Source organism: Lagenorhynchus albirostris, chromosome 11 (genome assembly GCF_949774975.1).
Source record: "Lagenorhynchus albirostris chromosome 11, mLagAlb1.1, whole genome shotgun sequence".
Classification (NCBI taxonomy): Eukaryota; Metazoa; Chordata; class Mammalia; order Artiodactyla; family Delphinidae; genus Lagenorhynchus; species Lagenorhynchus albirostris.
In genome coordinates this window covers 87804417-87832155 of record NC_083105.1, presented here as the reverse complement: position 1 = coordinate 87832155, position 27739 = coordinate 87804417, and the positions used below count along the sequence as shown (strand labels likewise).

At 37.6% G+C, this 27739-nt stretch overlaps 1 protein-coding gene across 2 annotated transcripts in view; it reads left to right on the top strand.

Moving 5' to 3' along the window:
• Nucleotides 1-27739, top strand: part of PDE3A (phosphodiesterase 3A) — a 302683-nt gene that overhangs the window by 251439 nt on the left and 23505 nt on the right. For both annotated transcript variants that reach the window (XM_060166751.1, XM_060166752.1), the window contains 5 exons: nt 3088-3212; nt 17552-17771; nt 21060-21145; nt 24109-24263; nt 26176-26313. In XM_060166751.1, coding sequence (XP_060022734.1) covers nt 3088-3212; nt 17552-17771; nt 21060-21145; nt 24109-24263; nt 26176-26313 — 724 coding nt within the window. The remainder of the gene's footprint in view (nt 1-3087; nt 3213-17551; nt 17772-21059; nt 21146-24108; nt 24264-26175; nt 26314-27739) is intronic.

Sequence of the window (27739 nt, the reverse complement as noted above, 5' to 3'; positions counted from 1 at the left end):
ATGATAAACCAAATTTAAAACCTCTTCACTTAGGAGACCTATTCCTAAACCTGCTGACTCATTTCAAAACTGATTTGAGTTTTAGCCTCTGAAGTCTCTTCCCTGTCAGCCCTTTTATTTCTTCCTTTCCATGTCTGTCTTTTCATTGAGGCTCTCTGAGGACTGCAGTGATCAAAGAGTGGGAAGTGAAAAGTAGAAGCAGTCCTCAGCTTATATTCCTTTAGGTACAGAGCTGGATGATTTACTCCTGGGTAGCTTTAAATCCAGCTGAGTGAAAAGACACTGGATTGAGAATCAGAATCTTGGCCCTATCACTCAGAGATGTGTATCCAGAGCCTTGGTACTCACCAGAAGGAATTCTTAGGAAAAAAGGGAACAATGGAACAACTGGAGTAAAATTAGGTGGAAGAATGCCAGGAGGTGCTTTAAAAAAAATAGGCTTGAGAGAAATAAAAAAGTCTGAAATAAATCATACTCTAATCGTTTCACATTGCCCTTGGAACTGACTGACCCCTGCCTCTGTATATTAGGCAGAAAGAACGCTGTAAACTCAGTAAAAGAAACTGTTAGGACCTGGTAAGACTTTTAGGACCTAGGATGACATTTTTATAGATAGAACTAAGGTTATAAAATCCACTTTTGTGGAGGGGGGTTGAGATCTTCTACAACAGACACACAGATAGTTTTCCCCTGCTGTGTTAGTGTGGGAAGACCAAGTAGAGGTTTCCCCAAGCTATTTTCCTCTCTGGAATTCAAATCATTACATATTCATGAGATTTAAACAGGAATCAAGATGGTGAAGTTCAATAGGCAGCTGAAAACTATTGCAAGGATCACGCAAAGCAATGCATTTGAAAGTGCCTGTAAATTACAGAGTGTGTATGTGTGCGTGTGTGTATATACAAACACACACATATACACACACACATACATATATTGGTTTGTTATTTTATTAATAATATCCGTTTAATAAATTAATATATATTATATTAAGAAAGGATATATAGCTGGAATTTTATTTATCTTGAAGTTCATTAACTTCCCATACATTAAAGATGCTCCGTTATTGCACTTTATGAAACTTCTCAAAATGAGCATATTTTAAATGTTTTTATTAAAGAAGTATAAGACAGTAGCAGCCAGTTTTTGAGCTAGCTTTCATAATATAACTTTTTAAGATATTAAAAAATAAATTCAATTAATGTTAAGGTCTTATCTTTTAAAAGTCTACATAGAAAAGTCACAACCCGTTTATTGTACAATGTGCTAAGGAAACGTCTAGGCCACATATACATTACATAAAATTTCTTCACAGTAAGTCTTTTTTTTTTTTTTTAAGTCTCATAAGTCAATCAATCCAGCAAAAGGAGTTGAAAGAATAGTGGTAGAAAGAAATAACTGGTGTACTTGTCTATCTCAGATTCAAAGTTTTCTTTGATTTTATTGTTTCAAAATTCCAGGCATTTGTGAAGTATCTAGGATGAGATTTCTAAGAAGGATATGAAACAAATATTATTTTGTAGGCTTTCCTTAATTGTATTTGATAATTGCTGGAGTTTATTCCACATTTCAAATGCTATTTAAAATGAGAAAAGATGAAGTTTTAAAATACCTGGGTCAACAGTTGAAGAAAAGTCTCTCTGAAAAAAGAAAAAGAAAGAGAAGAAATGAGGTAACAAGTGGCAGAATGTCAAATCAGACTCAACACAAATTGATCTCTCCCATTGCTAAACTTACTAATAATAAAGGGATAGAGGAAGTAGCCAACCAATGCATCAGCATCCTTCCCTTTGAGAGGTCTCAAACTGGTAGTACAACACCCTAAAAGTCCTTTTACTCCACGTTAGCATGTGTTCTGGTTTGGACTTAATATGCACGATTGTAAGCAGTGCACACATAATGATCCTTGCACAGAGGATACCACTTTGGTTATAGAACACCTCCAAATTATACCTCATTAATTGTACAGCTTTCATGACCCTTTAATTCCATCCATTTCAAGTGACCCAGAGATACCAAGTACATCCACTTACAGTGCCAATCTAAGATTGGCTGAAGGTCAAATTGTCCAGTTATCCTCACGCAAATGATGGATTTTACCCAGTACCAAATTTATTAATGCTTGAAAGCACACAGGTGTCAGGCAAGCACAAACCAAACACTTTTCCTTTTCAGCGGTCCAAGATTGTCCACATGACTTCCCAAATTCTTTTCTCTCTCAAATTACAATGGATTCTGTTTCAGATTCAGCATGTAAGGTTTTGAGCAATGCCTGCAGATAAATTTTGGTTTGGAACAGCTCCAAAATTTATATCCCATTAATTACACCGTGTTTTGTAATGTTCTCCATCCCAACCTTCCAGAGATTTATTGATTCCAGATTTATTTACAGTAATAACCTAGACAGACCAAGGATATCCGGCTAAAAGCATTCCCTAGGTGAAGCCTCACTGTCATTACCTTTCTTCTAGTAAATAGCATCAGTATGTTTAGTAGCAGGTCTGTCATTAGTGTCTACTAGGGGGTTTGGCTCATCATCCCTTTCTTTCCAGGGTATCATCAGTAAAAGAAATGGTAGGTTAAAAGACCTCTTACTAACCTTTTCCTTCACGATACTGCAAAGAGTATTATCTTTGAATGATTTTATAAGCACTTGATTTTTTAATTTAGTTACACCAAGAATAATAAATTAAAAAGGGTATAGAAGGAAGCATTATGCCATTCATATTTAATGTAAGTTCACCTGCATCTTAACTAGTTAACTTGCCATGTTTTTAGAAAATCTGTGAGGAACATGATTGTAGAAGTAGAAAGAGAAGGTGTTTGATACCTAGTAATTGGATAAACAGTAGAGCTATCTTTTGTCTTTTGTTAACCCAGAATCCTTAAAGAGTGTGTACTGTATCCCTGCAGTAGAGATTGAATTTAGATAACCTTGTTTGTCATTTGGAAGTAAAGTGGTTCTGTCACTGAACCTGGACCATGACTCAGAAAGTCTACTATGGAAATGATGGTTGGTTCTGGTAAGGTCCGCCCCAATAATTGATGAATAATTTCTTCATTTTTCGTTATACCCTGTCTTTATAGTGCTATTAATCCAGATTCTTGGAAAAACTCAGTGATGATGACTCTCACCAAAAGCAGATCCTTCACTTCATCCTATGCTGTTGCTGCCTCTAACCACGTAAAGGCTAAAAAGCAAAATCGACCAGGTAAGTAACTTATTGGAGAAAGAGCTCATACTCATTGAGCGTGCAGTCGTGGAATGAACTAAGCTTCAAGTGTTGAAACACTCAGGTGTGCTTGGTTTGACTCTTCTAAAAAGCAAAAGCCTCAATAACCAACTATAGTTACTTAAATTTCCGCTTTATATGATGATACAGATTCTTTTAAGGTAGCTGTACCAACTATCCTATCTTGAACTTATTGAATGAGTAGGAAATCAGTGTCACTGTTAAGGATAATCTCTGGAAGCATCATCTTATTATATAAAAGCTAATGAAGTACTTATCAAATGTCAATTTTATTTTTAGTGTCTGTTAAAAAAGAAAATTATTTTCCAGAAGTGTGGTATTTATAAGTTCTAGGAAATGTTTCATTTACTATATGTATTATAATTTTTCAAAGAAATTCTTACTCTGTGTCACTCACCTCCCCCCAAACATAGAAATACAGAAAAGGAGAGGTATTTAAATTTGGAGAAAACACAATTCAGAACCTTTGCGAGCAGCAACCAAAAGACCCAAGAGTACCGTGGGTAGGAGGTTTTCCTTCTCTTTCAAACAGGTACAGAATGAAATTTGATGTCATCTCTCCCATCTAGGATCTGCATGGGGTTTTCCACGATGGTGTCAGTTCACCCCTTGTGCTTCTAAGCATTAGCTTCTCCCTTCCCGCAAGCATCACTTAATAAGTACGTGTGGAGTGTTCACTATCTCTGACACTAAACTAATTTGAGGAAAGCGGCAGTGACTAAACCAGACCCTGTTCATCCTCTCACAGAATTCTCACTTACATTCTAGTGGGACTATAAACAGATGGACAGCTATTACTATATACGTAGTGTGTTAAAGGCTATGATAAGGACGTGAGGGAAAACTTTCAAATAACAAAAGAGATATAAAGACCCAACTTGGTGAGGGAAAGCCTCAGCAACTTAAGATTCTAAATGGCTGGCAAAGCTACCAAGAAGAAAAGGAGAGCCCTGAATGCAGAATGGGAGATGAAAGCAGGTCTGTGGACAGAGGCCATACGGGACCCAGGAGCTGTGGTAAGGAGTTCAGGTATCAATGAAGTTTCAGGTAGGAAAGTAAAATGATTTGGAGGGAAGATTACCTCATTTAATCAGAACCTCTGCTGACTCAAAACTGAAATACAGTTTTTGTCAGATTCCATCTCCAAATTGGCCCCCTCCTTGAATCCCAGTTGAGAGTCTGGGTATCTACTCTGACCTCTCCTTCTTGGAATGTTCTAACTCCAAGTTTTCACCTCTCGGTATTGCAGAAAACTCGACTGAGATTTTCAGTAGCTCCCTGCTTAGCTTCTTAATCTTCAAGCAGCTCAAGAATTCACCAAATGGCTCAAGGGGAAAGTTGCCCTCTTCCCACTGGGCTGTTAGACATTCAAGTTCTGGCTGCCATGGCAGCCCCAAACTCCAATGTTTGTGTCCTCAGCCTCATGACATTACTAAAAGCTCTCTTGGCTTGCCTTCCTAATAACTGCATCCCTCTGCCTGGATTCTTAACCTTTTGTTCCATGCCAATGGTCCGTAAATAACGCTCTGAATGGAAGAACGGTTCACAGCATTTTGGCTCACCCTTCTGAGGGTCTCTTCTATTTGGAAACCTAGTCTCTCAGAATTGGTTTGCCTTCCCTCGATCGCTTTTTAAATTTTTAACTCAACTTTTCTATTTGTTCTCAAAGAAGCATGGATTTACCACAAACTACTGCATCATAGTCCGAAGCAGAAGTCCTGAAATGGCAGTGTTTCTGTAAGGGTTAGAGAACCAGTACTCACATTCCACTAATATTTCAAGAGACCACCTTGAAATATAAACTTAATTTTAAAAGGAAGGACTAACTTAAGGAAGGACTTCTGTTGTTGTTTCATACATCTAGAAAAGAAAATTTAGTACTTTCTTTCCCCTTTGATCACCCACTTTATACTGGTAACTATTCCTTGAAACCATTTAAGCACTGACTTGGCTTAAATCTCTACTGTTGAGTGTAGGAAGACACTTCCTCCACAAAGTACCATTTTATTGGCATTGCATTACTGAAAGAAACCATGAAAGGTAATCTGATTTTCCAAAAATTAATCTGGTCCTCTCTGCTCGTTAGAAATGTTCATTACTTTTTGTAACTTATAAGTCATTCATGACCTGAGGATTAGAATTGAGCTTTCACTAGGGTCAGGAACAGGACAATGTGGGCAAATACTTAAACTGGGATTGCACTTAGGGCAAATGCAGATGAGCTCAGGAATGCAGAGACTCATTTGGGACCCCAGCAAGGTGGAGGAACTGAATTTGAGCATTCCACATTAAACCTGAGACTTTTGAAGGGGCACTGAAGTGGTTCTAATTCAGAAGGACCCCTTGACTCCCGACAAAAATATGTACAGATAATTTTTGGAGGAAAGCATCACCAGTTAAGGGCTATGCAACCCCAACATATCAAGCTCAAACAAATTGGAGCTTACAACCAAGATCACTGTAAACATGCAAGAAAGCACCACGAGTTAGAGAAAATAGAAAAAAAAACCCTGTACAGATCTCTAAAAGGGTTGAGATATTTAAGTGCTAAAAAGCTACTCAAATGTTTAAAGAAAAACATGAGGTCATAAAAAATAGCAATGAGAGAAGACATAATTGTAGGGCAGCTAAATGTCTTTTGGAAATGTAATCAGGGAAATATGATAGGTTAAATGGCATAAAAGACTACTGAAGGGAGAATTAGTAAACTAGAAGGCAGAGAATGTGAAGAAATTCCATGGAATGAAACACAGATGAGAAACTGGAAAATGTAAAAGACTTCAAGAGATATAGGAGAAGGAATTAGAAAGTGTAATATACATGATCATAGTTTTAGTAGAGGATAGGGAACATAAACTATTTGAGTAGAAGGAGAGGAAAGAGTAAAAAAAATTCACACATAGACACAAAACAGTGAAACTACAGAACACCAAAGATGAAAAGAAATCTTAAAGTTAGCCAGAGAAAAGATACCTTTTAGTCAGTCTGAGAGTTGAACTGTCACAAATAAAGGGTGTCAGAGCACAGGAAAATATTTTCTTCAAAGTTCTGAGACAATATAATAGTCAACCTAAAATTGTGTGTGGGGAAAATCTATCTCAGAAGACTAGGAATGAGTTAAAGATACCTTCAAGTAAGTCAAAACCTTACCACCTACCAGATCTTAACTAAAGGAATGTATGATGGATGTATTCTAGAAAAAAATATAATTGCAGAGAAAAAGTCTGAGATCTAATAAAAATGGTGAACACATAAATTTGAAAACCATGATTCCATCCAGACAAACATTATATGTGTAAATAATAGTATTTCCAGATCTGTGGGTATTTTTAAAAGATTTTTAATGGAAAGAATTAAAATATTAGACAATAATAATATGTAACCCGAGAGATGACGTATGAATTTGTGTTCTACATTCTTGTATAGCTCGGAAGACAGGCTCAGATAAGGAAACTGAGGCACAGAAATATTGAGTAACTTGCCCAAGGCCACACAATTAGTCCAGAATTCTTTCTTTTGTCCTAAAGACTTACTAGAAAAAAAATTGAGGATGACAAATTAAGATCATTTAAAATTAGGATTTTGGGGGCTTTTCCTTGGCTGAGGACAAGATAATGAAAGGATTTGGTTTTCTGTCTCTCAGTTTCTTCATTTAGGTCATAAAATTAAAATTCTTAAAATCACCAACATGGTAAAGTCAAGAAGATAGAAATTTAGGGTTAGCATATTCACCGGAAATAACGGAGAAAATGATGGGACAGATGTGAGGAACAGCTTCATATCCTGTGTCCTGCCCCCGACTTCATATGCCTGCACTCAAGAAGGGCAAAGTGTGAAAGGAAAAGAACGTCCACGGAAGATACCACCAAGGCAGATGGTAGAGATGAGAGCCACGGGAATGGCAAGAGCCTTAAAGTACATAAAAAAATCTCCATCATAGATTACTTTGGAAGGGATTTTGCATTGTGCCATATTTAGACTGCTGTCACAGCAGAGCTAAATATTTATAAAATAACCTATATCCTATGCGTGCTGAATTCAACTAAACCAATCCCTGAAAGCCTGCCAAAAGGGAGAAGAATCTCCAGCAAGAATCAGAGAGCTGGAGTTCAGTCATACTTCTCCCTGATCAGATGGGCCTTTCTGTTTGAAAGCTCGTTTCCCTGCATAGATGGCAAGGTGGGGTTGATTTCCTAAGTAGGTGTGATGTAAGTGACAGTGGTTGCCACCCAGTTTTCAAGAAAACTGTGGGAAGGGGCTGAGAAAAGCCCCTTTATGTGGCAAAGAGTCTAAGGAAATGGAATTAAATAAAGTGTGCAGAGAATCTAAGGAGGAAAATAAGAAGCAGGAGGCAAAAGAGGTAGGGGGATGCAAGCATAAACTGAAAGAACAGAAACACTGGAAGATAAATGACCTGTTTCCAGACAGGGCTAATGAAATCTGTTCTTTGCGCAAAGCAAGTAAACAGTGTGTCCTCTGGCTCCATCAGTCAACATTCATTTAAACAGTTGAAACGCAACCAATTATTATGCAGTTACTAATATAAAATAAATGGATGAAATCACATAGGAATCCTTTGATTAAAGCCTAAAAATGGGAGATTTAAATATAATTTGCATTTTCAATCTTGCTTTTCTATTATGCGTCACTGAATATGTCGAGATGCCTTTCTGTCATTCTGCTTTTATAATCTAATTTCATGCTTATCACATCTGCAGCGAGTAGTCCCTTTCCAGATTCCTATAAGTTTTATGGTTCTTATCATCCTATTACAACTATTACAGATATCTCTACACCTACAAGTTAGACTGAGTTTTGCCTATGGAAAATTTGAAGTGAGAGAGGACTTTAATTATGGCATTGTGATTTTTTTTTTTTATCTCTATACTTTAGATACTTTCTTGTTTTGGAAAAATATTAGGGCTGTCTATTTTCCTGTGGGTGTGGAAAAGAGGCATGTATTTATCAGACATACTAGTCCCTTTCTCGTTCAACTAAAACTGAGTTTTACAACACAAACACATGGATTCACTTAAATCATTTCCCTCCAGTATTATTTATCATCTCCTTTTGATTGCCCAACGTTCCTTGTGTCTTGATACACATTTTCTCCTGTTCTCAGGAGCATGGAGTTAAAGACGCAGTTACTCAAAGGAGTTGGTACTTCAGAACTTTTTAAAGTCATATTTTAAATTTTTAAATGTTTTAATTTTAAGTATTTCACATTAGGGTGGTCTGAATCATCCAAAAGTTTGTATTTCATGTGCCATGTCTTTTTCCTGGAATCTCTTAAAATTATTCAAATAGAAAGTGAAGATAAATATGTTTGAGAGTGTGAGTATTCATCAGAGTTCCTTCACGTGTGTGTGTGTGTGTGTGTGTGTGTGTGTGTGTGTATGAATGTATAGATGTGTGTGTGTAACAGAAGGTTGGGTGAGACTTCAAAGGTCATAAACTTCATCTCTCTAACTTTAGACATGGTTACACTTTAAAAAATCTTAGAGAATAATTGGTTTTGAAGACTTACAAGAATATGCTGTCCCTGTGAAATAATTTTATTTGCAATCTCTCCTTTCTAGAAAGAGTATTTGGTTATTATCTGCACTTATATCTCTCCATCTATTCGAAGACTAATATATGTAAATATATGGCCATTTCCTACGGCATTCCTAACCCTTTCTGTTTTTAAAACTTCAAGTAAACCATGATAAGGCACACTGTGAGAAATAGTTTGGCTTGAGAAAGAAGAAATTTATATGTTTATACCTTTATCTTCTCACCTACAGAATAAAAATACCCCCGCTCTTCACCGTGTTGCCAAGACCCCTGCTTGTTAGGAGCGTTCAAAATATTTAGCCTAACAGCCCTGCAAAAGCAAAGCGCTTTTCCTCTGTTACAAGGTTTATTTTAAATTTCATCCCAGGCCGTGAGTCCGGAGTCTGAAGTTCTGCTTATTTGTTTAAGTTTAGTTAATCCATGAGTTCCAAGAACTCCAATCATCGAGTGGATTTTTCAATTTGTGTTTTCAGAGTGAATTGCGCATCTCTGAGAGGATCAGTTGGCGGCTATTAAAAATTAGCAATGAAGAAAATCACTCCTCTCGTAAATTACCTTCAGAAAATATATTGTGTCAAGACAGAAATGGATGGTGTTCTCACGGGCTTTCAACGACTCTTAAAAAGTGGTAGAAAACGATCCCCAAACTCACAGTTACCAAAATAATTAAGGAATTGCCTAAAGCAATTTCATTGCCTGATTTCATTTCATTTGCTTAACAGTAGATTGTTCATCCAGGCAATCATGAAAATTAGGAAGCAGGTAGCTGTTCAGAAGTATTTTCTCTCTTTTCTTCAGTTTTAGTGCAGGCTGCCTTCTCTCTTTGGAGAGAGTAACTTCAAAAGACAGCATCCCGTCCTCAAACCTCAGCACTTGGCAATCAAAGCCAGCGTTTTGTAAAATGTTCACGAACGAGAGTAAACGCAGTTTGACACAAATGTCCACACTTATTATTTGAGCTTGAGGCCTATTGTTTGATCTGAAATGGATGATATTCCATTGTTAAATGTTTCCTTCAGAAACGATGCGGATCAAAGTACTGTTTGATGCACAGAAAGTAGTTTCACTGAAAACATGGATGGTTAACAAAGCCAGTTGCCTCTCAAAAATGCATCTTCTTCCTTAACATATTTTAAGCAACCAACGCCTGCTAAAAAACTCTGCTCCAGATACATTAATGTTGAAAACAGTGGCAGATCCCATTGCTGCTAAAAACCTCACAACCCAAGAGAGGGCAAACACATGAGAAATTGTTAACTATTGATATCATCAGGTCAGAATGCCAAGAAGAAACAAAAATAGGAGGAGAAGATGATATCCTTCTGCAGAAGACAAATATCATATCACTTTCATGTGGAATCTTAAATAAAAGGGTACAGATGAACTTATTTACAAAACAGAAGTAGAGTCACAGATGTAGAAAACAAACTGTGGTTACCAGGGGTGAGTGGGGGAGGGATAAATTGGTAGATTGGGACTGATATATATACACTACTATATATAAAGTAGATTAATAATAACCTGCTGTTTAGCACAGGGAACTCAATACTCTGTAATGGCCTATATGGGAAAAGAATCTAAAAAAAGAAAAAGAGTGGATATATGTATATGTATAACTGATTCACTTTACACCTGAAATTAACACAGCATTGTAAATCAACTATATGCCAATAAATATTTGTTTTTATTTTTGGCTACGTTGGGTCTTCGTTGATGCGCCTGGGCTTCTCTAGTTGCGGCAAGCCGGGGCTACTCTTCATTGTGGTGCACGGGCTTCTCACTGTCGTGGCTTCTTTTGTTGTGGAACATGGGCTCTAGGCACGTGGGCTCAGTAGTTGTGGCTCTCGGGCTCTAGAGCTAAGGCTCAGTAGTTGTGGTGCACGGACTTAGTTGCTCCACGGCATGTGAGATCTTCCTGGGCCAGGGATCGAACCCGTGTCCCCTGCATTGGCAGGCAGATTCTTAACCACTGCATCACCAGGGAAGCCCTAATAATTAAAAATAATAATAATATCCTTCTGTTTTGAAGTTACTCCAGGACACCAAGGCTTTAACTGAACTTGCCAACATTGCCACTGATTTTTCATGATGATTCATTCCTCGTATTCCATGCTGTGGAGATGCCCGCACTGTGCATCCTGTCTTCAGATGGTGGCACACAGAGGAGATTGGCCCAGTGGCCTCAGTACTCTCCTGGTCCTTACTGAGTTAAAAGGAGTCCAAGGTGAAGCTTAAGAGTTGCAATTTTGGGCGTGCCTCAGGCTATTGCAACGTCATGCTGGTGTCTGCTGCCTCAGGCTTGCCCTGCGTTCCGTACCCCTCCCTCCCCCCGCCCCCCCCCCAACCCGGCCTGAGTGAGCCAGAGTGCCTGAATCAGCTACTCCTTTAACCCCGTCCTGTCTGAGCAAAGAACAGACGCCCTCAGGCGACCTACACGCAGAGGTGGGGCAAAATCCAAATCTGAACCCCGGGAGCTCTGCGAACAAAGAAGAGAAAGGGAAGTCTCCCCCAGCAGCCCCAGGAGCAGCGGATTAAATCTCCACAATCAACTTGATGTACCCTGCATCTCTGGAATAACTGAATAGACAAAAAATCGTCCCAAAATTGAGGTGGTGGACTTTGGGAGCAACTGTAGACTTGGGATTTGCTTTCTGCATCTAGTTTGTTTCTGGTTTTATGTCTATCTTAGTTTAGTATTTAGAGGTTATTATCATTGGTAGATTTGTTTATCGACTTGGTTGCTCTCTTGCATTTTTTATATATATATATAGATATATATATTTTTTTCTTTTTCTCTTTTTGTGAGTTGTATGTGTATGCTTCTTTGTGTGATTTTGTCTGTATAGCTTTGCTTTTACCATTTGTCCTAGGAGTCTGTCTGTCCATTGTTTTTTTCTTTTTTTTCTTTTTAGTATACTTTTTACCACTTGTTATCATTAGTGGACTTGTTTTTTGGTTTGGGTGCTCTCTTCTTTCTTTCCTTTTTTTTTCTTTTTAACTTTTTTCTTTATAATTATTTAAAAAAATTTTAAATAACTTTATTTATTTTCTTTCTTTCTATTTTTCTACGTTTTCTTCTGAGCCATGTGACTGAAAGGGTCTTGGTGCTCCAGCTGGGTTTCAGGCCTGTGCCTCTGAGGTAGAAGAGCCGAGTTCAGGACATTGGTCAACCAGAGACCTCCTGGCTCCACGTAATATGAAATGGTGAAAGCTCTCCCAGAGATCTCCACTTAACGACCAGCAAGCGACAGTGCTGGACACCCTATGCCAAACAACTAGCAAGACAGGAATACAACCCCACTCATTAGCAGAGAGGCTGCCTAAAATCATAAGCAGGTCAAAGACACCCCAAAACACACCACCGGATGCTGTCCGGCCCACCAGAAAGACAAGATCCAGCCTCATCCACCAGAACACAGGCACCACTCTGCTCCACGAGGAAGCCTACACAACCCACTGAACCAACCTTAGCCACTGGGGTCAGACACCAAAAACAACGGGAACTACGAACCTGCAGCCTGCGAAAAGGAGACCCCAAACAGTAAGTTAAGCAAAATGAGAAGACAGAGAAACACACAGCAGATGAAGGAGCAAAGTAAAAACTCACCAGACCAAACCAATGAAGAGGAAATAGGCAGTCTACCTGAAAAAGAATTCAGAATAAATATAGTAAAGAGTGTCCAAAATCTTGGAAATAGAATGGAGAAAATACAAGAAATGTTTAACAAGGACCAAGAAGAACTAAAAAGCAAACAAATAATGATGAACAACACAATAAATGAAATTAAAAATCCTCTAGAAGGAATCAACAGCAGAATAACTGAGGCAGAAGAACAGATAAGTGGCCTGGAAGATAAAATAGTGGAAATAACTACTGCAGAGCAGAATAAAGAAAAAAGAATGAAAAGAACTGAGGACAGTCTCAGAGACCTCTGGGACAACATTAAACGCACCAACGTTCAAATTATAGGGGTCCCAGAAGAAGAAGAGAAAAAGGGACTGACAAAATATCTGAAAAGATTATAGTTGAAAACTTCCCTAATATGGGACAGGAAATAGTCAATCAAGTCCAGGAAGTGCAGAGAGTCCCATACAGGATAAATCCAAGGAGAAACACACAAAGACACATATTAATCGAACTATCAAAAATTAAATACAAAGAAAAAATATAAAAAGCAACAAGGGAAAAACAACAAATAACATACAAGGGAGTCTCCATAAGGTTAGCAGCTGATCTTTCAGCAGAAACTTTGCAAGCCAGAAGGGAGTGGCAGGACATATTTAAACAGATTAAAGGGAAAAACCTATAACCAAGATTACCCAGCAAGGATCTCATTCAGATTTGATGGAGAAATTAAAACCTTTACAGACAAGCAAAAGCTAAGAGAATTCAGCACCACAAAACCAGCTTTACAACAAATACTAAAGGAACTTCTCTAGGCAGAAAAAAACAGGAGAAGGAAAAGACCTACAATAACAAACCCAAAACAATTAAGAAAATGGGAATAGGAACATACATATCGATAACTACCTTAAGTGTAAATGGATTAAATGCTCCAACCAGAAGACATAGACTGGCTGAATAGATACAAAAACAAGACCCATATATATGCTGTGTACAAGAGACCCACTTCAGACCTAGGGACACATACAGACTGAAAGTGAGGGGATGGAAAAAGATATTCCATGCAAATGGAAATCAAAAGAAAGCTGGAGTAGCAATTCTCATATCAGACAAAATAGACTTTAAAATAAAGACTATTACAAGAGACAAAGAAGGATACTACATAATGATCAAGGGATCAATCCTAGAAGAAGATGTAATGATTGTAAATATTTATGTACCCAGCATAGGAGCCCCTCAATACATAAGGCAAATACTAACTGTCATAAAAGGGGAAATCGACAGTAACACAATCATAGTAGGGGACTTTAACACCCCACTGTGACCAATGGACAGTCACCCAAAATCAAAATAAATAAGGAAACATAAGCTTTAAATGATACATTAAACAAGATGGACTTAATTGATATTTATAGGACATTCCATCCAAAAACAATAGAATACACTTTCTTCTCAAGTGCTCATGGAACATTCTCCAGGATAGATCATATCTTGGGTAACAAATCAAGCCTTGGTAAATGTAAGAAAATTGAAATCATATCAAGTATCTTTTCCGACCACAATGCTATGAGACTAGATATCAATTCCAGGAAAAAATCCGTAAAATATAAAACACATGGAGGCTAAACAATACACTACTAAATAACCAAGAGATCCCTGAGGAAATCAAAGGGGAAATCAAAAAATACCTGGAAACAAATGACAATGAAAACACGACAACCCAAAACCTATGGGATGCAGCAAAAGCAGTTCTAAGAGGGAAGTTTATAGCAATACAGTCCTACCTCAAGAAACAAGAAACATCTCAAATAAACAACCTAACCTTACACCTAAAGCAATTAGAGAAAGAAGAACAAAAAAATACCAAAGTTAGCAGAAGGAAAGAAATCATAAAGATCAGATCAGAAATAAATGAAAAAGAAATGGAGGAAACGATAGCAAAGATCAATAAACCAAAAGCTGGTTCTTCGAGAAGATAAACAAAAATGATAAACCATTAGCCAGACTCATCAAGAAAAAAAAGGGAGAAGACTCAAATCAACAGAATTAGAAATGAAAAAGGAGAAGTAACAACTGACACTGCAGAAATACAAAGGATCATGAGAGATTACTACAAGCAACTCTATGCCAATAAAATGGACAACCTGTGAGAAATGGACAAATTCTTATAAAAGCACAATCTTTTGAGACTGAACCAGGAAGAAATAGAAGATATGAACAGACCAATCACAAGCACTGAAATTGAGACTGTGATTAAAAATCCTCCAACAAACAAAAGCGCAGGACCAGATGGCTTCACAGGCGAATTCTATCAAACATTTAAAGAAGACCTAACACCTATCCTTCTCAAACTCTTCCAAAATATAGCAGAGGGAGGAATACTCCCAAACTCATTCTATGAGGCCACCATCACCCTGATAACCAAAACCAAAGATGTCACAAAGAAAGAAAACTACAGGCCAATATCACTGATGAACATAGATGCAAAAATCCTCAACTAGAATACTAGCAAACAGAATCCAACAGCACATTAAAAGGATCATACACCATGATCAAGTGGGGTTTATCCCAGGAATGCAAGGATTCTTCAGTATACGCAAATCAATCCATGTGATAAAGCATGTTAACAAATTGAAGGAGAAAAACCATATGATCATCTCAATAGATGCAGAAAAAGCTTTTGACAAAATTCAACACCCATTTATGATAAAAGCCCTCCAGAAAGTAGGCATAGAGGGAACTTTCCTCAACATAATAAAGGCCATATATGACAAACCCACAGCCAACATCATTCTCAATGGTGAAAATCTGAAACCATTTCTCCTAAGATCAGGAACAAGACAAGGTTGTCCACTCTCACCACTGTTATTCAACATAGTTTTGGAAGTTTAGGCCACAGCAATCAGAGAAGAAAGAGAAGTAAAAGGAATCCAAATCGGAAAAGAAGAAGTAAAGCTGTCACTGTTTGCAGATGACATGATACTATACAGAGAGAATCCTAAAGATGCTACCAGAAAACTACTAGGACTAATCAATGAATTTGGTAAAGTAGCAGGTTACAAAATTAATGCACAGAAATCTCTTGCTTTCCTATACACTAATGATGAAAAATCTGAAAGAGAAATTAAGGAAACACTCTCATTTACCATTGCAACAAAAAGAATAAAATACCTAGCAATAAACCTACCTAAGGAGATAAAAGACCTGTATGCAGAAAACTATAAGATACTGATGAAAGAAGTTAAAGATGATACCAACAGATGGAGAGATATTCCATGTTCTTGGATTGGAAGAATCAACATTGTGAAAATGACTCTACTACCCAAAGCAATCAACAGATTCAATACAATCCCTAGCAAACTACCACTGGCATTTTTCACAGAACTAGAACAGAAAATTTCACAATTTGTATGGAAACACAAAAGACCCCAAATAGCCAAAGCAATCTTGAGAATGAAAAACAGAGCTGGAGGAATCAGGCTCCATGACTTCAGACTATACTACAAAGCTACAGTAATCAAGACAGTATGGTACTGGCACAAAAACAGAAATATAGATCAATGGAACAGGATAGAAAGCCCAGAGACAAACCCACACACACATGGTCACCTTATCTTTGATAAAGGAGGCAAGAATATACAATGGAGAAAAGACAGCCTCTTCAATAAGTGGTGCTGGGAAAACTGGATAGCTACATGGAAAAGAATGAAATTATAACACTCCCTAACACCATACACAAAAATAAACAGAAAATGGATTAAAGACCTAAACGTAAGGCCACACACTATAAAACTCTTAGAGGAAAACATAGGCAGAACACTCTATCACATAAATCATAGCAAGATCCTTTTTGACTCACCTCCTGGAGAAAGGGAAATAAAAGCAAAAATAAACAAATGGGACCTAATGAAACTTAAAAGCTTTTGCACAGCAAAGGAAGCCATAAACAAGACCAAAAGACAACCCTCAGAATGGGAGAAAATATTTGCAAATGAAACAACTGACAAAGGATTAATCTCCAAAATTTACAAACAGCCCACACAGCTCAATATCAAAAAAACAAACAACCTAATCCAAAAATGGGCAGAAGACCTAAAGAGACATTTCTCCAAAGAAGAGATACAGATTGCCAACAAACACATGAAAGGATGCTCAACATCCCTAATCATTAGATAAATGCAAACAAAACTACAATGAGGTATCACCTCACTCCAGTCAGAATGGCCATCATCAAAAAATCTACAAACAGTAAATGCTGGAGAGGGTGTGGAGAAAAGGGAACCCTCTTGCACTGTTGCTGGGAATGTAAATTGATACAGCCACTATGGGGAACAGTATGGAAGTTTCTTAAAAAACTAAAAATAGAACTGTCCTATAAACCAGAAATCCCAGTACTGGGCATATACCCTGAGAAAACCATAATTCAAAAAGAGTCATGTACAACAGTGTTCATTGCAGCTCTGTTTACAGTAGCCAGGACATGGAAGCAACCTAAGTGTCCATCGAAGGATGAATGGATAAAAAAGATGTGGCACATATATACAGGGGAATATTACTCAGCCATAAAAGTAAACGAAATTGAGTTATTTGTAGTGAGGTGGATGGACCTAGAGTCTGTCTTTCAGAGTGAAGTAAGTGAGAAATAGAAAAACAAATACTGCATGCTAACGCATATATATGGAATCTAAAAAAAAAAAACTGGTTCTGAAGAACCTAGGGGCAGGACAGGAATAAAGACGCAGACGTAGAGAATGGACTTGAGGGGAGGGGGAAGAGTTAGCTGGGGCGAAGTGAGAGAGTGGCATGGACTTATATACACTACCAAATGTAAAATAGATAGGTAGTGGGAAGCAGCCGCATCGTATGGGAAGATCAGCTCGGTGCTCTGTGACCACCTAGAGGGGTGGGATAGGGAGGGTGAGAGGGAGGGAGACGCAAGAGGGAGGGGATATGGGGATATATGTATACATATAACTGATTAACTTTGTTATACAGCAGAAAATAACACAACATTGTAAAGCAATTATACTCCAATAAAGATGTTTAAAAAAAAAAGTTGCAATTTTGACTTTCAAAGACATTTATTTAGGACTTAATAACTCTCTTTCTTTCTTAGGTTCCCTAGTGAAAATTTCACCTCTTTCCTCACCCTCTTCCTCACCACTCCATGGGACCCCTGCCAGCAGCCCAGTCAGCAAAATTTCTGCAGTGCAGTTTCCAGAATCTGCCGATGGAACTGGCAAACCTGGCCTAAGTTCTCACAGGGCCGTAACTTACACTCAAAGTGCCCCTGACCTTTCTCCTCAGATCCTGACTCCACCTGTTATATGTAGCAGGTAAGGAATTCATATTGTTAGCTGGAGTTTAATAATAAAACTAATACTGGTTTTCCTCTTAGGAACACTCACCACCAGTCCACGCACCTCTGTGTAGGTTGCCCAAAGTAGTTGACAGGAAAGTACAAATAATGTGATTTGTGTTGAATAGACTGGCAGAGAAACTTTTCAGTGCTTTTCCATTAACAGAAATTTGCGAGTCCATATAGTCCATACAGCTAATCTTTGGAGATGATACAAAATAATGTTGTTTTGTCTGCTTGCGGATGGAGGATGCATAAAACATATAATTAAAAACTCATATCAAGTCATTTGGTATAATTTGATATTTTGTTGGGATATTTTTTACTTGTTCTCCAGGGAGGATTTTATATTGATTTTAAAGGTACTTCTTTTTACCTTAAGTTTGCAATTTCCATTTTAACGCTTTAAAAATATGCAGGTAACACATGGCACATTATGGCTGGACTCAAATGGATCTCTGAATACATTGAAGCAATTGCTTGTGCTGTTCTGTCCTATTGAAACTGAATGACAGAGTATTGTCTCTTACAGGGGATAAGAAAAAAGAGCCTAGCATGATAAGACTATTTTGCCCACACGGTCACTAAGAAATAAATACCTCCTCTTACTGATTAACATATTATTGTCCTTCAGTAATAGCTTTATCTTGAATAACTGATCTTAAAGCATTACAATCTTTTTTTTAAGTAGAGAAGAGTTGAGTGTTTTAAAACTAAGTTATAATCATGGGAGTGCCTTGAATAAAATGATATTTTCCCCCTAAGGTTAATGAGGATAACTGAATAAATTAGTTACATGTTAGTCTTCTAATATCAAATGTTGGGTCACAGACCCAGGCTTGATCAATGAATTCAGATTTAAGCCTCACAAATTTCATTTTCTGATCGTTTGTTCAGAAATTCTATGTTAAATGATTATTTCTTCTTATAATCTTTATTTTTCCTTCCTTTCTCTTTACAAATTTTCCCTTTTCAAAGGGAAAATCACTTATGTTTGTTTGGCCAGGACCAGAGTGAAAAGTTATTCCACCATCCAAAAGTTATTCTGCTGCCTTCTCTATAATATCATTTTTAATAAAATAATTTCTGCGGGATGTTAATCCCATCTTTTATCCCCCCCACCAAAAAAGTATGCTCTGTGGTAAAACAGGCCTATCATATTTTCCTCTTGGTGATTCACAACACACCTCACTTTATTTAAAGCTCTGAGAAGTCCTGCAAAAGGAAAACCTCTTGAGTTTTGTTTCATCTGGCGATTTCTGACTTTATTTGACCACAGAACCAATTTCTTTAGGTTAACACCCAATAATTGCCCCTAGAGCTAGTGTTTGGTGGAACACCCTCAAGAAACACTTTTCTTGTGGTGTGCCTCCCGAGCCAAGATGAAGCCTCAGGGAGTCACCGGCATCAAGGACATCTGCTTCCAGCACTTTGTTTCTAGGGAGACGCTCCCGCTGTGAGCTCCAGACTTGTGAGAAATAAATCGCCTAAAAAAAAGAACAGAGAGGTTCAGAAAAGATGTACCGCTCACTTAGCTTTTCTCACCACAGTCTATTTTTTTGTATTCTTAGCAGAAAGAATGTAATAGGATTTTTATAAAAGAGGTTTTGGAGAAAAACAAGGGAATTTCATTGTCTACTTGTTCAGTAATGTTTATAAATCCAGTAGTGTGTGTTTTATTTGTTTGGGCTTTATACATCTATAATTCAAACCATGTTTTATTACTGCCTTCAAGGCAGCCACCCATGTAGGCACAGAGAGCTCCAGAAACACATGACTAATTATTATGGTTTCCCCCACTGAACTTGAAGGATTTGGCGTTGAATCCCAGTCTCTTGGCTGCTGTAATGTCTATGCAACAAGCTGGTTTTTTGGCAAAAGAGGTAGTCTATTTGAACTACTCACTTAAACGTTCCTTTTAAGTATTATCTTGCAAAGAAAAATCTTCAAACTAATAAACTCTACTTTTACCAAGTTTCATCCAAACATGTAAGCCCATCATTTACAACTATGGGCTTTTGCCTTGGGTTCTGTCATTTTCTCTTGAGTCCCTAAATCAGGCTGATAGGATTTCATAATTAGAAATATTTTGTGTGTGATGTTTCCTGCTTACATTCAAGGCTTGAAAAATAAATTTGCTTTGGATGAAAATGCTCTAACCGGGGAATGCTTATCTCTACTACACATATAAACACAATTCAGGGGGAAAAGGTGATGAGATATTTAATATATTAACTTATAACATATCACTCTTCTCTTTTCCTTTTCCAGTGAGCAACCTGTGGCTGAATAACAAATAAACAAAAACTCTCTGAGACCCTTTCTAATATTAGGCAGAACGAAAGAACCCAGAAGCGAAAAACAGAATTAAAATCTAATCATAAAGTCTCTAAATAAGATAAGTGAGAGAGGAAACTTGCCAGGCCATTCGTGGGGTTACTTTGTAATTTATTAAACAGTCAAAACTGTTGAGAAAGCAAAAGTATCCTACATCCTCCAGCCTCCTCTGTTAAAGAACCCTGCCCACTTCTCTAGTACCTTCATTTTTCTCCATTACCCACAGGGCACTCCCTTGGCCTGTTTTTCTCAACTAGCAACCTTTGTGGTCAGTTTTCCATCCACTCTTCATCAAAATGTATGTCTACTTTATTCATTTCCTTAGAGCCTTTACAGGGGAACTGATCAATCTGAAAAAATAATTTTTATTTTGTGGCAAAAATAAAATTAATCTACCATTATTCTATTTTCATGTATGCAGTCTATTCTTAAAGGGCTCTTTGGACATAAAATCTCATAAGCCATAGAAATAAATCTAATAATGAGGCTTTTAAGCAGACACAAAGGGATTCCATCGGGAAAGATATTTTTGACCAAATACACATCGGCACCTCCAAAATCACTACTGTAAATAGGTAGCAGACTATTCCAGGACTCTCTAAATAATGTAAAACAAAATATTGCCAGTAGTTTCACCTCAGGTATGGTCTAGACCACGGAGGAGCATGAGAGTTGAACAGAGTTTTTGATCCTTTGTATGGACACAGCACACTCTCCTCCCCACAAAACAACAACAACAACAACAACAAAAAACCCAGCATCCTACATATCAACATCCGTGTATAAAACAAAATGATTTCTTTCCATCAAACGAATAAGTAGAATGTAGAAATATTTGATTATTGTTACTTATCTAAACGTATGCATACATGGTGTGTCTACGATTTTCTGAAAAGGACCTACTTACAGCTGTTCCATTATTTCTCAGCTGTGGCAGACCATATTCCCAAGGGACTCCTGCTGATGGGCCCCTGGAGAGAAGTGGGGCAGCCATTCGGACACCAAACAGAACTGGTAATTCTTTATTGGATTCTGTTCCTCAAATTGGAAATTGCTTTACTTGATTTTTTTTCTGATCAAAAAGGTAACATATGTTTTTGATTTTTTAGATTACAAATTTAAAAAGACAATGAAGGAAATCAAAATCGTCCATAATCCTACTACCTAGAGTTAATCATAGGTTAAATTTTGATGCAAAGCTGTCCAAAATGTTTCTATACATCTCCACACAAATGACTATATTTTTGAAATGAGAGGCCTTTTTATATAATGTATAGAACTCTACAGAAATGTTATTTTATCTTGGACATTGGAGGGTCATCTATTTTAGGGTGCTCTGTGGAGATCTCCATTGCACACCCTGAGAAATGACCCTGCTTAGATCACTGTAAACTTAGGGAAGAAAACTTACTTTTTCCTTGAGGCAGTATTACACAGAGGTTCAGAAAAATAGGCATTGGAGCCTGGTTTATATCCTGATTCAACTTCTGACTCACCTGTAATCTCTGTTTCTCGGTTCCTTCATCTGTAGAATGGAGATAAAAACGGTACCTACCAAACAGGATTATTGTGAGAATTAAATTGCTAAAGCACATAAAGCACTTATTATAGTATCTGTGTCACTGTAAGTAGTGTTTGCTGCCATAATTACTGTAATAATTATTATTTTATTTTTATTGATGCAGTCCTAGGGACTTGCTATCAAAATCAAGTTTGCTGAAAGTTTGCAAGGTAGAAAAAAAATGGCTTTCATGAACTTTAGACTTTAGGATAATAGAGTGACCTAAGAATGTTTCTTAATTATCTGCTCCAGAATTTCTAGATAGGTACTCAATAAATATTAATTATTTGCCCACGAGAATGGTGTGCTGTGGCAATGGACAAAGGTCCAGGGACATAGGCAAGGAAAAATCAAAAAGAGAGTTCTGTGTTCTGAGAGTTACCTGATATTGTAGACTTATCTGATATTGTAGCTCTCTGAAGTGAGGATATTCCCTTCTCTATGTCCCTCATCTCTCACTCTATTGATGCTGATAGAATAAGGGGAGTGTTTCCTTATCACCTTTGGTCTTCTGCAGAGCTGTGGCCTTTGAGTGTGCTTCTTCATTTGGCTGCAAATTCTGGGATTGAAACTTGTCAGTTACACTTTCAGACTGTGTCTGACTCTAACCTAGAAAGCTGTTGCATGAGAAAGATGGGAGAAAGATGGGTCCTTGGAAATGTCCTACAAAATGTTCCTGATTGGAACAGGCTACATAACAAAAGCCATTATTCACCAGCAATATGAGGACATATGACAGACCTAGACTATCCAAAGCAATCTTGAAGAAGGAGAACAAAGTTAGAGGATATATGTCTCCTGACTTCAAGACTTAAACCACAGTAATGGACAAAGTGTAGTGCTGGCTTAAGTGTAGTGCTGGCAAATAGAATCAAATGGAATAGAGTAGAAAGCCCCACATTAGACCCACACCTACACAGTCATTGAACTTTCAACCAAGATCCAATTTTTCAATCTAGTAGGGCTGGAAAAAAAATGAATCTCACTCCCTACTTCACACCATATGAAACATTATTCTGAGATAGAGCACAGACCTAACTGTAAAAGCTAAAGCAATAAAACGTCTGAAAAAAAACACAGGCAGATATCTTTGTGAGTTAGGGAAAGGCAAAGATTTTGTAGGCCATGGAAAGCAATAAACAGGAGAGAAAAAAAAAGCTAGGCTTCATCAGGAGTATAGGAACTTGGGTCAGACTTCATGAGTTCAATTCTGGTGACAGAATTTACCAGCTCTATGCTCCTGGGCAATTTCCTTAGCCTTTCTGTGCCTCAGTTTCCTATCTGCAGAGTGAGGATAATAGTAACACAATGAAACCTGCCTCATAGGATTGTTACGAGGATTCAATGTGTTGGTACAAATAAAGTGCTTTCCATAATATCTGGCACATAGCAAGCACTCCATAAACTTCATTCAGGCACTTTATTCAGCTAAGAGAAGCTTCCTGAGGTCTTTACCCCGGAAGCATGTTCTTCAGACACTTGATATTACCTGATTGATCCTTTGGTTAGCACAGTTTAGTGCTGAGTGCAGTGGAAGATACGTGGAGAGGGGCAGAGACGGAAGAGGGCACAGATTCCTAGGAATCGAGATTGGATACGTAGGACCTGCCATGCTTTTTAGCACATGCCATGGCTGGTATGTTCTACAGACCACTTTGTTCTTGGGTGTCAGCTCAATTTCTCCCACCCATGTGCCCATTCTAGAGGTAAGGTTCTAGTCAGCTACTAGGTGGTTTAGTGTGTTGGGGCACGGATAAAGGAAAAAGAAATAGAGAGTCCTAGGATTTTATATGATACACATGAAGTCATTTACAAAACAGAAACAGACTCACAGATATAGAACACAAACTTATGGTTACCAAAGGGGGAACCATAAGTTACCAAAGTGGGGAGGGATAAATTAGGAGTTCAGGATTAGCAGATATAAACTACTATATATAAGATGGATAAACAACAAGGTTTTACTGTATAGCACGGGGAACTATATTCAATATCCTGTAATAAACCATAATGGAAAAGAATTGCAAAAGAAAACGTCTGCACGTCTAACCAAATCACTTTGCTGTACACCAGAAACTAACGCAGCATTGTAAATCAACTATACTTCAATTAAAAAAAAGGTGTAACTTGAAAGTCAAAGGATTTTTAAAAGGTCGGAACTGCTGATCTGAGCATTATTATTGAGGAATTCTTGAATGTCCTATAAATCACAGATCATAACGCCGTCTATTTTACAGGGTTTAAAAAATGTGTGCTTTTTCCCGCCCTATAATCCTATATTCTTGGTGTGTAAGCTCATGAAAGCAGTATTTCCATAAACACTATATCGATCATGTGCATTTTAGGAATATTCACTTAAATGGGACCCCTTTTTCCTTTGCAACTTTCATAATAGGCTGTTCTCTTTTAACTGCAGATGACACCACTCAAGTTACCTCTGATTATGAAACCAATAACAACAGTGATAGCAGTGATATTGTACAGAACGAAGATGAGACTGAATGCCCCAGAGAGCCTCTGAGGAAGACATCACCTTGCAGCACCTATACTCCTGAGGCCATGATATTCCTGGTAGCCCCCCATCACTTAACTCATTCATTTACTTGAGAAATTGGTTTCTATGACAGGAATTGGCTTAGAAATAGATCCCTGAATCATTAGGTTTGAAGATGTGTGTCACTTGGGTTATACATGTATTATAGCCCTCCCTATATGGATCAACACAATTTTTCTCTATCCAAGTCTTACTGGTATCTTAACGGTCCTATTATTTAGTGATTAAAAACAGAAGTATTCATCTCCACAACTGATTACAGATATTTCCTAACCCAATCTAAAAATGTAAATGTGCATAGGAAAATGAATTATTTCAATCAGTAAAATAATATTTTATAAATATCAAGCAATCAAAATGAAATATATTAGTTATCGTAGGGCTTCTGTTAGTTCTTCTCTAGTACCTCCTTGATTTAGAAAGTGAGCCAATATTTATTTTCCTTGTTAAATTAAACCAGGTTTACATTGACACTTGCTACCCATTAAAACACCTTTTAATGATGATGTGTTTTGTGTGTTTAAAAAGATCCACTTAAAGAGGATAAAAGCATACATTTGAGTCTGGTTAGTTTGGAGGAGGCAGCAATGGTAGAAAATAGTTGACTGTCATGTGATTATCAATTGCTGCTCTTATCATTTTTCTTTTACCTGATTTACCATTTATACTTTTAAATCAAAGAGATTGTCAGATAAAATAACGTATATGGGGCTTTCCTGGTGGCGCAGTGGTTGAGAGTCCGCCTGCCGATGCAGGGGACACGGGTTCGTGCCCCAGTCCGGGAAGGTCCCACATGCCGCAGAGCGGCTGGGCCCGTGAGCCATGGCCGCTGAGCCTGCGCGTCCGGAGCCTGTGCTCCGCAACGGGAGAGGCCACAACAGTGAGAGGCCCGCGTACCGAAAAAATAAATAAATAGATAAATAAAATAACGTATATGTCTCCTTATCCTCATTATTTTCTATTTTTTTGGTAAATAAACTCTTAAGAATGTCTTCATTTGGGACCAGTTATAAAAATGTTTTCTCATATATACAGTGTGTGCTTTTTGGAAACCATGGATCACAGGAATTAAATTAAAATCCCTGAAAATTGTAGTAATTGTAACTCTACAGGATTAGTGCTGATTTTGAAGCAGTAATATAAATTGGACCAATTAGAGTAGGGGTGATTTACTCCCCCTCCACACTCGTGTTTCTTTTTATTTATTTATTTATTTATTTATTTATTTATTTATTTTTGCTCTGTTGCGTCTTCATTTCTGTGCCAGGGCTTTCCCTAGTTGTGGCGAGCGGGGCCACTCTTCATTGCGCGCGGGCCTCTCACTATCGTGGCCTCTCTTGTTGCGGAGCACAGGCTCCAGATGCGCAGGCTCAGTAGTTGTGGCTCATAGGCCTAGTTGCTCCATGGCATGTGGGATCATCCCAGACCAGGGCTCGAACCCGTGTTCCCTGCATTAGCAGGCAGATTCTCAACCACTGCGCCACCAGGGAAGCCCCTCATGTTTCTTTTGAGAGTTCAATATAAGCCAGGAATCCTCAGAAAAACTTACGTAAAAATATAGAGCTAAGTTTGCATACAATTTCAGTGTTCTGAAGTACTTGAATCTTTATTTAAGAACTCCACAGAAGACTAAAAAGCAGTTATGTTAATTTATGAAAGAAACATCTAATTTTTCCATAGCGTGTATGAACCAGGAATAGGCAGGCACTTAATAATGTAAAATTCATGGTCTGAAACAGCATTAAGACCTTTTCTCCTTACCTTGGGGGTCGATGTTTTGATTTTTTTTTTTTTTTTGAAGACCACTCATTCACCCTAAAGTCATTTATTTCAAGTAACCTCCATTGTTGAATTGAATTTACCAAAGAAGGAGCAAATTGCTTTGTAGAAAAACTGCACGCTGTTAAAATATTTTTATCTTCATTACAGGACAAACCAATTCTTGCTCCTGAACCTCTTGTCATGGATAACTTGGACTCAATTATGGAGCAGCTAAATACTTGGAATTTTCCAATATTTGATTTGGTGGAGAAAATAGGAAGAAAATGCGGCCGTATTCTTAGTCAGGTAAGAAATGCATTCATACTTATGACTATAAATGTAAAAAAAAAATTCCTTGTTTGTTTAAATCTCTGTACATACTTAACATCAGTGGTGAATATTAGGTGGAGAAAGGAAATTTCAGTACCCAACACTCTGTAGATTCCTTGCTGGTGGGATAACAAAAAAAATTAGAACTTCAAGTGAGTAGAATATCATGTTCTGCAATTAAAATATTATGTATTTTCTAAGACAAAATGGAGGGGGCAGGGATACACAAGCAAGATAGAGAAGTGATCTAAATTCATAGAATTCAGCAAAAGAAAAGCTGACCCAAGCCCTCACAAGAAGAAAGCTGCCAACTTATAAACACTAATTTATTGTCTGTGATTATTTCCAATGACTATTTTTTTTAACTTTTGAATAGTATAGTGCTTACGCCTTATCAAAAATAAGATATTATGCAGTAGTGTGTTTCCTCCAGTGCTGTGAGAAACACATTAGAGTTCTTTGTATTTTAATATGGAAAACACCTTTAGGTATCACAAGAAATATAGAATACGAACTATTACTGCATAACGAGCCTTTTTTTTTTTTCCTTAAGCTCAGCTACTTTCAAGGTTTCCCAAATAAACGTTTTGTTTCTCTGAAGGAGAAAGAAAACATACAGAAATTAAGAATTTGAACATGTTTGTTCTCAATAAATAAAATGAAACAAAATGGATTTGCTCATTATTGAGCCCCTATCAAAACTCTTAATTAATGGGGATGATGGAATAATATTTATCAGCTTATCTTAAAATATTTTAGGTGAGTTCTTACAGATTGAAGAAATATCACAGCAAAGATACTGAAGACTATCAGGTTTGTTAATATCAGATTTAGGTGAGAATTCAGGACCCACATTTACTGGAGCCTCTAACCCTTCCCTGCAAAACACTAGAAAAGAAATCACTTGTTGGACTGATTTCTACTCCATGCAATGAAGACAGGCTTTCTTCAGACCTCGGAGCAAGTATGAGTGTAGAACTTTGGGGTGAGGGTTCCTGATCCGTGAAGGTTTGAAGGAAGAAGATAGAGCGGGCTTTGCCCTTGCTCGTCAGTTCCTCAAACATGAAGTGCTAGGCTAGTCTCCAAGAAGAAAGATGTGTCCCTGCCTTAAAGGAACTCCCATTCCAACAGGGAAATTAGATACGTGTCAAAATAATGACTTGCTACCTACAGAAGAAGTATGCTCAAATGACAGATGGCTTGTGAAGCTCAAAATAATTACAGTTTCCATAACATGCGGTTGTTGCCTCTACTGGACTCTGTTCTCACCATGAACACGTTGAGAACCAGAGTGGCAGCCCTTGCACTTTGACTAAGAGATACTACCCCTTTCTTTTTTTTGTGAAAACATTTTTTTATTAATGTAACATTGGTTTATGATATTATACAAGTTTCATGTGCA